This window comes from Chiloscyllium plagiosum, unplaced genomic scaffold (assembly GCF_037043375.1).
Source record: "Chiloscyllium plagiosum isolate Xiang-an unplaced genomic scaffold, Cpla_swu_hap1 HiC_scaffold_19, whole genome shotgun sequence".
Classification (NCBI taxonomy): domain Eukaryota; kingdom Metazoa; phylum Chordata; class Chondrichthyes; order Orectolobiformes; family Hemiscylliidae; genus Chiloscyllium; species Chiloscyllium plagiosum.
This window is the reverse complement of record NW_028270157.1, coordinates 15479454-15491377: the sequence shown is the minus strand read 5'-3', so window position 1 is coordinate 15491377 and position 11924 is coordinate 15479454. Positions and strand designations below refer to the sequence as shown.

The following is an 11924-nucleotide window of genomic DNA, read 5'->3' as shown; positions in this document are numbered from 1 at the left end:
ACTTCCTCACGAAATTCATAAGGAATACAGTATGAGCCGCATTTGTCGAATATTTGAAAAAAGATGGAATTTTACAGTGGAGTTAACTACATGCAATGCAGCCGAGAACATGGTGCATTCTTAGAAATTTGAGCATTTCGTTCAAATGCTTGCTCCGGATATTTCTTTAAAGTAATAAAGAGCCGCAGGCCTTTTCGGCATCATTCACTTGGACCGTGTAAAATACAACGACACCCAATCCGTTCCAAATGTCGGTGGAAACAATTTTACTTTCGAAACCCTGCCAGCAGATCAGATGTGAATGGAAACGGTGGTTCTGCCAGAGGTTGGGAAATGTGTAGCAAGTGGTGCCACCGGCAGCTTTTTAAACAATTCCCATTCAGAAACAACAAAAAAATCAGCGGACGCCAAACGGTGACTGATCGCGGAGAAATAACACATTAGCGCTTCCTGCCACAACAAAATACAGAGAAAAAGAATCCATGCTGACGTTGTGGGGCAATGCTTTTAACGACGGTTAATTATCCTGGGTTGATTTAAAAAAAGGAGCCTGCAATTATGTAACTTACACCGAGAATTTACACGCTTCGTATTATTTGTATTCTCGAGTCCTGAAGTCATTTGTTTTGACTTATTTTATTGTATGTGTGTTTGTTTTGTTTTCTGCTGTCCATTTCATTAAGGAACGGGAGGATGCCTCTTTATTTATTTCTCTTTGGCTTCCTCCCTCCCTCGTGTGTGAGCAGAGAGTGGAAATTCCTGCTTCCAATTGCAAAGGAGGGGGTTTAGACACAGCAGCTCTCTCTCTCTCTCCTTTGTGAATGGCACTTCTAAACCTCATTTGCATACACACCAGCCCCAGGTCGTCGCCCGGGCAACGACTGTGACGTCATGCGAAGGAATCCGGGAGCCGATTGGCTGCGCGGGGCCGAATGTATCCATTTGTGGGGATGCTGTGTTTCTATTGGACAGAGGGGTTGAGCCCTGCTTTGTTACAGAGCAAGCGGCGCGGCGCCTCCCAGGGTCATTGAGAAAAAAAAAACAAGAGAGACGTCCTGTTATCATTCAGCAATCCGGGGCTAGTCGCACACAGACTGATTGCAGATTCCTCTCTGAGGGAATTGACTTTTTTTTCGTGAAACCCACTCTCTCTTCCCTTCCAGCCGTTCAGAGCACTTTTGCAAAGCAAAAGCGTTTGCATTTTGAAAGACATCCCCCCCCCCCATTTATTTTCTTTAGTTGTTGGTGCAAGCGTTCCCATTGATTCACCCACAAGAGAGAGCATTTCTCGTGGCTGGCTGTTCTGGTTTCTCTCTCCGAGGGGGTTAGGTTTTGTTTTGACCTGATGCTCGGTCAGTAAAAGGTGTTGCCCCCATGTTAGAGAAATTTCCTTGCGCCCCGTTCGACTCGGAAATGGCGTTCTGCAAGGCGACGGGCTGGCTGCACGACCAGCTGGAGAGAGGCAACGACCGGCTATTGCTGGTGGACTGCCGAGCCCATGAGCTGTACGACTCGTCGCACATCGAGGCGGCCATCAACGTCGCCATCCCCGGGCTGATGCTGCGGCGCCTGAGGAAGGGCAACTTCCCGGTCAAGTCGCTCATCTCCAACAACGAGGACAAGGAGCGCTTCGCCCGGCGCTGCAACACAGACATCATCCTGCTGTATGACCAGAGCACTTTGGAGTGGAACGAGAACCTCAATGCGACCTCGGTGCTGGGCTTGCTGCTCAGAAAGTTAAAGGATGAGGGCTGCAAAGTGTTCTGCTTGGAAGGTGAGAGGCACCTGTTTCACAACGGCAACCTGTGTTTTCATTTTGTTTTAAAAGAAAGCAGAGAGATGATTATTTGAAAACGCTGTGATTGAAACTCTGCTGCAGGTCAGGGAGGGATGGAGGAACTCCCCCCCACTGGTCCAGTGTGTTCAGGTCCAGTTCAAATCCTCTACTTCCACCCCGCTTCTCCCCCACCCCCGCCGGTTAGATTTAAAAGTGTGAAGGGAACAGGCTTTATTGGGACGTGCAGAGAAACTGGAAGGGTAGCGAGCTGTAATAACCAGGAGTCGATGCTTTACATCATAATTCTGAAACATGTTCTAAATGAAGAAGGGAATGATTTGCAGGATGTTGCGGAAGAGTTAGTGTGAGTGAACGGGGGCAAGAGGGAGTGTGTGAGAGTGAATGAATAGGAGAGTGAGTGAGGGAATGAATAGGAGAGAGTGTGAGGGAATGGATAGGAGAGAGTGTGAGGGAATGAATAGGAGTGAGTGTGAGGGAATGGATAGGAGAGAGTGTGAGGGAATGAATAGGAGTGACTGAGTGAGGGAATGAATAGGAGTGAGTGAGGGAATGAATAGGAGTGAGTGAGGGAATGAATAGGAGTGAGTGAGTGAATGAATGGGAGAGAGAGTGAGTGAATGAATGGGAGGGAGAGAGTGAGTGAATGAATGGGAGGGAGAGAGTGAGTGAATGAATGGGAGGGAGAGAGTGAGTGAATGAATGGGAGGGAGAGAGTGAGTGAGTGAATGAATGGGAGAGAGAGTGAGTGAGTGAATGAATGGGAGAGAGAGTGAGTGAGTGAATGAATGGGAGAGAGAGTGAGTGAGTGAATGAATGGGAGAGAGAGTGAGTGAGTGAATGAATGGGAGAGAGAGTGAGTGAGTGAATGAATGGGAGAGAGAGTGAGTGAGTGAATGAATGGGAGAGAGAGTGAGTGAGTGAATGAATGGGAGAGTGAGTGAGTGAATGAATGGGAGGGAGAGTGAGTGAGTGAATGAATGGGAGAGAGAGTGAGTGAGTGAATGAATGGGAGAGAGAGTGAGTGAGTGAATGAATGGGAGAGAGTGAGAGTGAGTGAATGAATGGGAGAGAGAGTGAGAGTGAGTGAATGAATGGGAGAGAGAGTGAGAGTGAATGAATGAATGGGAGAGTGAATGAATGAATGGGAGAGTGAATGAATGAATGGGAGAGTGAATGAATGAATGGGAGAGTGAGTGAATGAATGGGAGAGTGAGAGAGTGAGTGAATGAATGGGAGAGTGAGTGAATGAATGGGAGAGTGAGTGAATGAATGAATGGGAGAGTGAGTGAATGAATGAATGGGAGAGGGAGTGAGTGAATGGGAGAGAGTGAGTGAATGAATGGGAGAGAGAGAGAGAGTGAATGAATGGGAGAGAGAGAGAGAGTGAATGAATGGGAGAGAGAGAGAGAGTGAATGAATGGGAGAGAGAGAGAGTGAATGAATGGTGGAGAGAGAGAGAGTGAATGAATGGTGGAGAGAGAGAGAGTGAATGAATGGTGGAGAGAGAGAGAGTGAATGAATGGTGGAGAGAGAGAGAGTGAATGAATGGTGGAGAGAGAGAGAGTGAATGAATGGTAGAGAGAGAGAGAGTGAATGAATGGTAGAGAGAGTGAGTGAGTGAATGAATGGGAGAGAGAGTGAGTGAGTGAATGAATGGTAGAGAGAGTGAGTGAGTGAATGAATGGTAGAGAGAGTGAGTGAGTGAATGAATGGTAGAGAGAGTGAGTGAGTGAATGAATGGTAGAGAGAGTGAGTGAGTGAATGAATGGTAGAGAGAGTGAGTGAGTGAATGAATGGTAGAGAGAGTGAGTGAGTGAATGAATGGTAGAGAGAGTGAGTGAGTGAATGAATGGTAGAGAGAGTGAGTGAGTGAATGAATGGTAGAGAGAGTGAGTGAGTGAATGAATGGTAGAGAGAGTGAGTGAGTGAATGAATGGTAGAGAGAGTGAGTGAGTGAATGAATGGTAGAGAGAGTGAGTGAGTGAATGAATGGTAGAGAGAGTGAGTGAGTGAATGAATGGTAGAGAGAGTGAGTGAGTGAATGAATGGTAGAGAGAGTGAGTGAGTGAATGAATGGTAGAGAGAGTGAGTGAGTGAATGAATGGTAGAAAGAGTGAGTGAGTGAATGAATGGGAGAGTGAGTGAGTGAATGAATGGGAGAGTAAGTGAGTGAATGAATGGGAGAGTGAGTGAGTGAATGAATGGGAGAGTGAGTGAGTGAATGAATGGGAGAGTGAGTGAGTGAATGAATGGGAGAGTGAGTGAATGAATGGGAGAGTGAGTGAATGAATGGGAGAGTGAGTGAATGAATGGGAGAGTGAGTGAATGAATGGGAGAGTGAGTGAATGAATGGGAGAGTGAGTGAATGAATGGGAGAGTGAGTGAATGAATGGGAGAGTGAGTGAGTGAATGGGAGAGTGAGTGAGTGAATGAATGGGAGAGTGAGTGAGTGAATGAATGGGAGAGTGAGTGAGTGAATGAATGGGAGAGTGAGTGAGTGAATGGGAGAGAGAGAGAGTGAGTGAACGGAGGGAGAGTGTGAGTGAAAGAGTGAGTGAGTGAAAGAGGAGAGAGTGAGTGAGTGAACGGGGAGAGAGAGTGAGGGAGTGAACGGGGGAGTGAGTGAGTGAACGAGTGAAAGGGGAGAGAGTGAGTGAGCGAATGGGGGAGAGGGGGTGTGAGCGAGTGAGCGAATAGGGGGAGAGGGGGTGTGAGCGAATGGGGGGAGAGGGGGTGTGAGCGAATGGGGGGAGAGGGGGTGTGAGCGAATGGGGGGAGAGGGGGTGTGAGCGAATGGGGGGAGGGGGGTGTGAGCGAATGGGGGGGAGGGGGGTGTGAGCGAATGGGGGGGAGAGGAGGTGTGAGCGAATGGGAGGGGAGAGGGGGTGTGAGCGAATGGGGGGGGAGAAAGGGTGTGAGCGAATGGGGGCGAGAGGAGGTGTGAGCGAATGGGGGGGGAGAGAGGGTGTGTGAGCGAATCAGGGGGAGAGGAGAGGGTGTGTGAGCGAATCGGGGGAGAGGGTGTGTGAGCGAATAAGGGAGAGGGTGTGTGAGCAAATCAGGGGGAGAGGGTGTGTGAGTGAATCAGGGGGAGAGGGGGTGTGAGCGCATGGGGGGGAGAGGGGGAGTGAGCGAATTGGGGGGGAGAGGGGGAGTGAGCGAATGGGGGGCGGATGTGGGGTGAGCGAATGGGGGGAGAGGGGGTGTGAGCGAATGGGGGGAGAGGGGGTGTGAGCGAATGGGGGGAGAGGGGGTGTGAGCGAATGGGGGGGGAGGGGAGGTGTGAGCGAATGGGGGTGGAGGGGAGGTGTGAGCGAATGGGGGTGGAGGGGAGGTGTGAGCGAATGGGGGTGGAGGGGAGGTGTGAGCGAATGGGGGGGGGAGGGGAGGTGTGAGCGAATGGGGGGGGGAGGGGAGGTGTGAGCGAATGGGGGGGAGGGGAGGAGTGAGCGAATGGGGGGGAGAGGGGGAGTGAGCGAATGGGGGGGAGAGGGGGAGTGAGAGAATGGGGGAGAGAGGGGGAGTGAGCGAATGGGGGGAGAGAGGGGGTCTGAGCGAATGAGGGGGTGAGCGAATGGGGGGGAGAGGGGGGTGAGCGAATAGGGGGGAGAGGGGGGTGAGCGAATGGGGGGGAGAGGGGGGTGAGCGAATGGGGGGGGAGGGGGGGAGCGAATGGGGGGTGAGCGAATGGGGGGGAGGGGGGGGTGAGCGAATAGGGGGGAGAGGGGGGTGAGCGAATGGGGGGGAGAGGGGGGTGAGCGAATGGGGGGGAGAGGGGGGTGAGCGAATGGGGGGGAGAGGGGGGTGAGCGAATGGGGGGGGAGGGGGGGAGCGAATGGGGGGTGAGCGAATGGGGGGGAGGGGGGGTGAGCGAATGGGGGGGGAGAGGGGGGGTGAGCGAATGGGGGGGGAGAGGGGGGGTGAGCGAATGGGGGGAGAGGGGGAGTGAGCGAATGGGGGGAGAGGGGGTGTGTGCGAATGGGGGGGAGAGGGGGAGTGAGTGAATGGGGGGAGAGGGGGTGTGTGCGAATGGGGGAGAGAGGGGGAGTGAGCGAATGGGGGAGAGAGGGGGTGTGAGCAAGTGAGCGAATGGGGGGGTGAGCGAATGGGGAGTGGGGGGGTGAGCGAATGGGGAGAGGGGGGGTGAGCGAATGGGGAGAGGGGGGGTGAGCGAATGGGGGGGAGGGGGGGTAGGGGGAGTGAGCGAATGGGGGGAGAGGGGGTGTGCGCGAATGGGGGGGAGAGGGGGAGTGAGTGAATGGGGGGAGAGGGGGTGTGTGCGAATGGGGGGGAGAGGGGGAGTGAGCGAATGGGGGAGAGAGGGGGAGTGAGCGAATGGGGGAGAGAGGTGGTGTGAGCAAGTGAGCGAATGGGGGGGTGAGCGAATGGGGAGAGGGGGGGTGAGCGAATGGGGGGGGAGAGGGGGGGTGAGCGAATGGGGGGGGAGAGGGGGGGTGAGCGAATGGGGGGGGAGAGGGGGGGTGAGCGAATGGGGGGGGAGAGGGGGTGTGAGCGAATGGGGGGGGGAGAGGGGGTGTGAGCGAATGGGGGGGGAGAGGGGGTGTGAGCGAATGGGGGGGAGAGGGGGTGTGAGCGAATGGGGGGGAGAGGGGATGTGAGCGAATGGGGGGGGAGAGGGGGTGTGAGCGAATGGGGGGGGAGAGGGGGTGTGAGCGAATGGGGGGGGAGAGGGGGTGTGAGCGAATGGGGGGGAGAGGGGGTGTGAGCGAATGGGGGGGGAGAGGGGGTGTGAGCGAATGGGGGGGGAGAGGGGGGTGAGCGAATGGGGGGGAGAGGGGGGTGAGCGAAGAGGGGGGTGAGCGAATGGGGGGGAGAGGGGGGTGAGCGAATGGGGGGGGAGGGGGGGGTGAGCGAATGGGGGGGGAGGGGGGGGTGAGCGAATGGGGGGGGAGGGGGGGTGAGCGAATGGGGGGGGAGGGGGGGTGAGCGAATGGGGGGGGAGGGGGGGTGAGCGAATGGGGGGGAAGGGGGGGTGAGCGAATGGGGGGGAAGGGGGGGTGAGCGAATGGGGGGGGTGAGCGAATGGGGGGGGAGAGGGGGGGTGAGCGAATGGGGGGGGAGAGGGCGGGTGAGCGAATGGGGGGGAGAGGGGGTGTGAGCGAATGGGGGGGGAGAGGGGGTGTGAGCGAATGGGGGGGGAGAGGGGGTGTGAGCGAATGGGGGGGAGAGGGGATGTGAGCGAATGGGAAGGAGGGGGGGTGAGCGAATGGGGGCGGGAGGTGGGGTGAGCGAATGGGGGCGGGAGGTGGGGTGAGCGAATGGGGGGGGAGAGGGAGTGTGAGCGAGTGAACGTATGGGGCGGGAGAGGGTGAGTGAGCGAATGGGGGGGAGAGGGGGTGTGGGGGAGTGAGCGAATGGGGGGGAGAGGGGGTGTGAGCGAGTGAGCGAATGGGGGGGAGAGGGGGTGTGAGCGAGTGAGCGAATGGGGGGGTGTGAGCGAATGGGGGGGTGAGGGGGTGTGAGCGAATGGGGTGGAGAGGGGGTGTGAGTGAGTGAGCGAATGGGGGGAGGGTGGTGTGAGCGAGTGAGCGAATGGGGGGGAAGGGGGTGTGAGCGAATGGGAGAGGGGGTGTGAGCGAATGGGGTGAGAGGGGTGTGAGTGAGTGAGCGAATGGGGGGGGCGGGGAGAGATGGGAGTGAGAGTGACTGATGCAGGAGAGAGTGTGAGGATGAAATGAGTCTAATCGCTCTCCCTTGTGTCTGCACTGTTCTGATTTTTTCCAGATAGATGAAACTAAAGTGGCTGTATTTTTCTTTTTGTTGTCCTCTCCTGTGTTCCCAGGCGGATTCAGTAAGTTCCAGGCGGAATACCCGACGCACTGTGAGAGTAACCTGGACAGCTCATGTGGGAGTTCCTCACCCACCGTGCCAGTGCTGGGTCTTGGGGGTCTCCGCATCAGCTCAGACTCATCCTCAGACATCGAGTCTGAGCCGGACTCTGGCAGCGCAACTGAGTGTGACAGCAGCCCCCTGTCCAACAACCAGCAGCCCTCGTTCCCTGTCGAGATCTTGCCCCATCTGTACCTGGGCTGCGCTAAAGACTCCACCAACTTGGATGTTCTGGAGGAGCATGGCATCAAGTATATCTTAAACGTGACTCCCAACCTGCCAAACCTCTTCGAGAATGTCGGCGAGTTCAAATATAAGCAAATCCCCATTTCCGATCACTGGAGTCAAAACCTCTCTCAATTCTTCCCCGAAGCCATTGCATTCATAGGTAGGCAAAGTCTCCCAACGTCACATAAAAATTTTCACCCTTTCTGATTTTGTTTTGTTTTGAAGGCTTTATTTCAGGAAAGGCAGATAGTTCTCATGTTGAATTCAGTCATCACCAAGTGAACAAGCCTGTGCAGCAAGATTGTGGGGAGGGCTATTTAAACCCTATGGCAGAAGGATCAGGAATGAGCTAAAATGAAAGAGACTGCAGATTAAGTCAATGGTCTAAGTGTCAGTTTGGACACACTCCTTCACTAAGAGTGAAGTGAACTGAGGACGGATTTCTTTTTCTCTGAAAGTATAACATTGCCCAAGTTTCAGGGTCCATTAAAAAATGAGCTTTTCCCTTTCAATTCAGCTATTAAGTTACATTTACCACATAAGACTTGAGGCTGTGTCAATGTGTATATTCAAGACTGAGATAACAGATATTTAGAATCCATAACAGATTTGAGGGTGTGGGAACGGGGGGGGGGGGGGGGGGGGGGGGGGGGGAGGGGGAGAAGCAGACAAGTGGAGTTGAGGATTATCCAATCAGCCATGACATCATTGAATGGTCTCTTATGTCTTCTAGCCTTGTTTCAAGGTCCTGGTCATTATGTGATAGTGCTAATGGCACTGGACTTGTCTTCCACAAGCTCAGCCCTTGTGCTGTGGGTGAAATTTTAACTCAAATTACTTAATAATTCTGTGCTTGAAAACTAACTTCGCTGAAGGAGGCCATAAAAATATCATCAGTTGTCCTAAATTTCCACCCTGATCGCTAATCTTTAGGGAAGGAAATCTGCCATCTTGTCCCAGTCTGATGACTCCCAAAGACCTGCTCCCACAGCGGTGTGGTTTGGATTTTTAACTGCTCTCTGAGGTGCCCTAGCAAGCCACTGCATTGTAGCGATCAGGGACGGGCAACAAATTCTGGCTTTGGCAGCAATGTCTAAATCCCTTAAAATAATCTTTACAAACATCATTTGCAAAGAAAAGGGACATCAGGAAACCTTGTAACGGATTTTGTGAAGGGTGCAGCACATCCGTTTGTGTTGGTACTGAAAGCTTTAAATGTTCCCAGCCCAGCTCCTTGCTTTCTGGGAGTCTGTGTTTGTTTCCTTTCGAGTGACGCCGTTTAAATATTGGGCTTTTATGTTAAATTGAACGCTGGTGGAAAGGTTTCCAGTCTGAGAAATTAAAACAGGTTTTAAAAGAATCCCCAGCAGGTTTATGTACAGACTTCTGGGTTTAACCAGAACTAATGCAATTACAATCCTTGAGACACGGTCTGCAGTCTGGAGCTGATTTGAGCCGGGGCGGAAGGAATTTCGGCTGGGAGCCACAGAGAAGCTAATCTAAAGGCATTGTAATGCATTTCCTCCTACAAAGGAAAGCATTTTCAGGCAATGTTGACATCCTGTTCCTGTTAATGGGCCTTGTCCCCTGTGACTTTCCTCTTGCTTTTGAAACGCCTGAATGCTCCTATTGTGAAGGGAAGCACAACAGTTGGGAGAATAATTTAATAGACTTCACAGCCTGTAATTCTCTACATAGGAGACATTCACTATATCGTGCAAAATTTCTATTGAAACATTCATACAACAGACATCAATCCAGAGATGAATGCACTCCTCTGTCAGCACTGACCACATACAGACACAGCAGGCTTCCCAGTTACACAAAAGTTGCAGGGTAACCTTTTACAGGCCTCCCAGCATTTACAAAACATTCCTTAAAAAGTCGAACCTCCAGTTTTCTGCAAATCAGTTTTCTTTCCCCTGCCCTACCCAGTACTCTGCAAATCAGTTTTATTGCCCCCGCAGACACCCTACGTTCACAAGTGTAATTGGGAGAATTACTGGAGACCCCATGAATATAAGAGGAAGAGCAGATTTATTCAGGGCTGGGGGGGGAATGCAAATGAGGCAGAGTTTTGTGTCAAACAGAAAAATGTGTCACTAACTAACTTTGTTTCTCTGCAATTGACCATTTCTATTTTCATTTGAATATTTTCCAGACGAGGCCCGTAATCAGAGCTGTGGGGTACTGGTGCACTGTTTGGCTGGGATCAGTCGATCAGTCACAGTAACTGTGGCCTACCTGATGCAGAAGTTGAACCTGTCCATGAATGATGCCTACGACATTGTGAAGATGAAGAAGTCGAACATCTCCCCCAACTTCAACTTCATGGGGCAGCTGCTGGACTTTGAGCGGACCCTGGGCCTCAGCAGCCCCTGTGATAACCGGCTGCCCTCACAGCCTCTCTACTTCACCACCACACCCACAAACCAGAATATGTTCCAACTCGACCCACTCCAGTCCACTTGACTGCTCAACCCAGCACCCAGTGAGTAAAGGCTCAGAAGAATTTTAAAGGTCAAATCACTGACATGTAAAGGGGCTCGAGATGGGTATGAAAAAGAAGCAGCTGATTTCACTGAAGGCAACTTGACTCTTTTGTTCAAGCAGCTGTTTTGAAGTGGGGAGACCCTGACCCTTTGACTTTGAGACCACTGATGGTTCACAAAGTTAGTTGGAAAAGTACAGTGGCTGAAAGCTTCACAGTCTGAAGAGGGGACAAAGAGAGAAGTCAGGCGAAATACTTGCACTCTCTTGAATAATCCCCTTTTTTTGTTGAGTACTGTTGGTAGCCAGACATTTGTCTTCAGTGAAGACTTTGTTTTTTCCAGCTTGTTAGGAGAGTGGGGGAGAAAAAAAGATGTTTTGAGAGTTCTGGAATTGGCCACAATTATATTTCTGTACTCCAGATTCAACAGAGTACTTTACAGCATGATTTCTGTATATATTGTCTGTGTACAGGTCCAGTGTCACAAATTGTACATCAACCAAGATTGTATTATTTGGGTGGATTGCTGTAAGGAAAGTAGCTTCCTGTAGGTACTTGAGATTGAATTCAGTGCATCTCCTTCCTCGCAAATGCTAATGACAGGAAATGTACAATTACTATGTAAATTAATATTGTTTTTAACTGATCCTTTGGACAGTATATGCCAAAAAAAGGTTGTGTTTGACTTGCTTTGATATGATGCTTTATCTATGTATGAGTGCAATTTGAAGCTAGCTTATCATTTATGTCCTCTTGTTTCCCTCAATTTTCAGCTGAGCTCCTTGTTCATGTGTATACAGTGCTTGTGATTTCTTGCTAATGGATGAGTAGACTGTTATTTGAAAACGGGACTGGCAAATTTCTTTGCGTTAATTTTTATAATGGACAATGCGTATCTCATACAGTGCATTACCTCTGTGCAGACTCTTCAGGGAAGTTAATCATGAATGCAATAGTTTTTTTTCTATAAGTCTGTATTTAAAACTGGAAGCTGAAACTGTATGTATACACTGCACTTGCTGTCACTCAGTAGCCAGTTGAGAAATCGTCCCCAATTCATTGTTACCGACAACTTAATGTGGGATGGGGGATTTTATTATAAGAATGATTGATTGATTGTATAAAACTAAGTTATTAATAAATAACTATTTTGTCTATATAGAATCTTACACAAACTTTCAGTCTCACTTGATTATCCTTATTCCAGTGTTAAAATGTTTCTTGATGGGTTTTGTGGTTACAAAATAATAGAACCAAGCATTCGAAGCAAACTTGAGAATGACTTTAAATGAAAACACACTAGTAAATGACAACTCGTGTTTATTTCATAAGGTACATCCTGCCTGCTTAACCACTAGGTTTGAGGAAGTAACAATCAAAAGTACACATTAGAGAGCTCTTATAATGCAGGGCATTTAGACTTCAAGCACAAAAGCCTGTTTCAAACAAATTTGAGGAAGTGGATCTTTATTTTTAAATGAGGAATTGAAATAAAAAAGGAACTACTGTTAGATGAGTTATGTCAAGCTGGGAAGATACAGCGAGTGCAGAATGCAG

General features: G+C 50.8%; 1 protein-coding gene across 2 annotated transcripts; it reads left to right on the top strand.

The window, feature by feature from the left end:
* The first annotated feature begins 1183 nt into the window (after positions 1-1183).
* Positions 1184-11542, top strand: dusp6 (dual specificity phosphatase 6). Of its 2 annotated transcripts, XM_043709919.2 has the most exons (3): positions 1184-1774; positions 7602-8036; positions 10038-11542. In XM_043709919.2, the coding sequence occupies exons 1-3, from the start codon at positions 1375-1377 to the stop codon at positions 10346-10348; spliced, it is 1146 nt and encodes a 381-aa protein (XP_043565854.1). In that variant the 5' UTR covers positions 1184-1374; the 3' UTR covers positions 10349-11542. The 2 variants fall into 2 exon arrangements, with proteins under 2 accessions (XP_043565854.1, XP_043565855.1); XM_043709920.2 differs by lacking the exon at positions 7602-8036.
* Positions 11543-11924: the final 382 nt, after the last annotated feature.

Excerpts from the sequence above, each read along its gene's own strand:
- dusp6 (XM_043709919.2), top strand. The coding sequence starts at position 1,375 with ATGTTAGAGAAATTTCCTTGCGCCCCGTTCGACTCGGAAATGGCGTTC. Across the intron at positions 1,775-7,601 it reads CAAAGTGTTCTGCTTGGAAG|GCGGATTCAGTAAGTTCCAG; the intron begins GTGAGAGGCACC and ends CTGTGTTCCCAG. Across the intron at positions 8,037-10,037 it reads CGAAGCCATTGCATTCATAG|ACGAGGCCCGTAATCAGAGC; the intron begins GTAGGCAAAGTC and ends AATATTTTCCAG.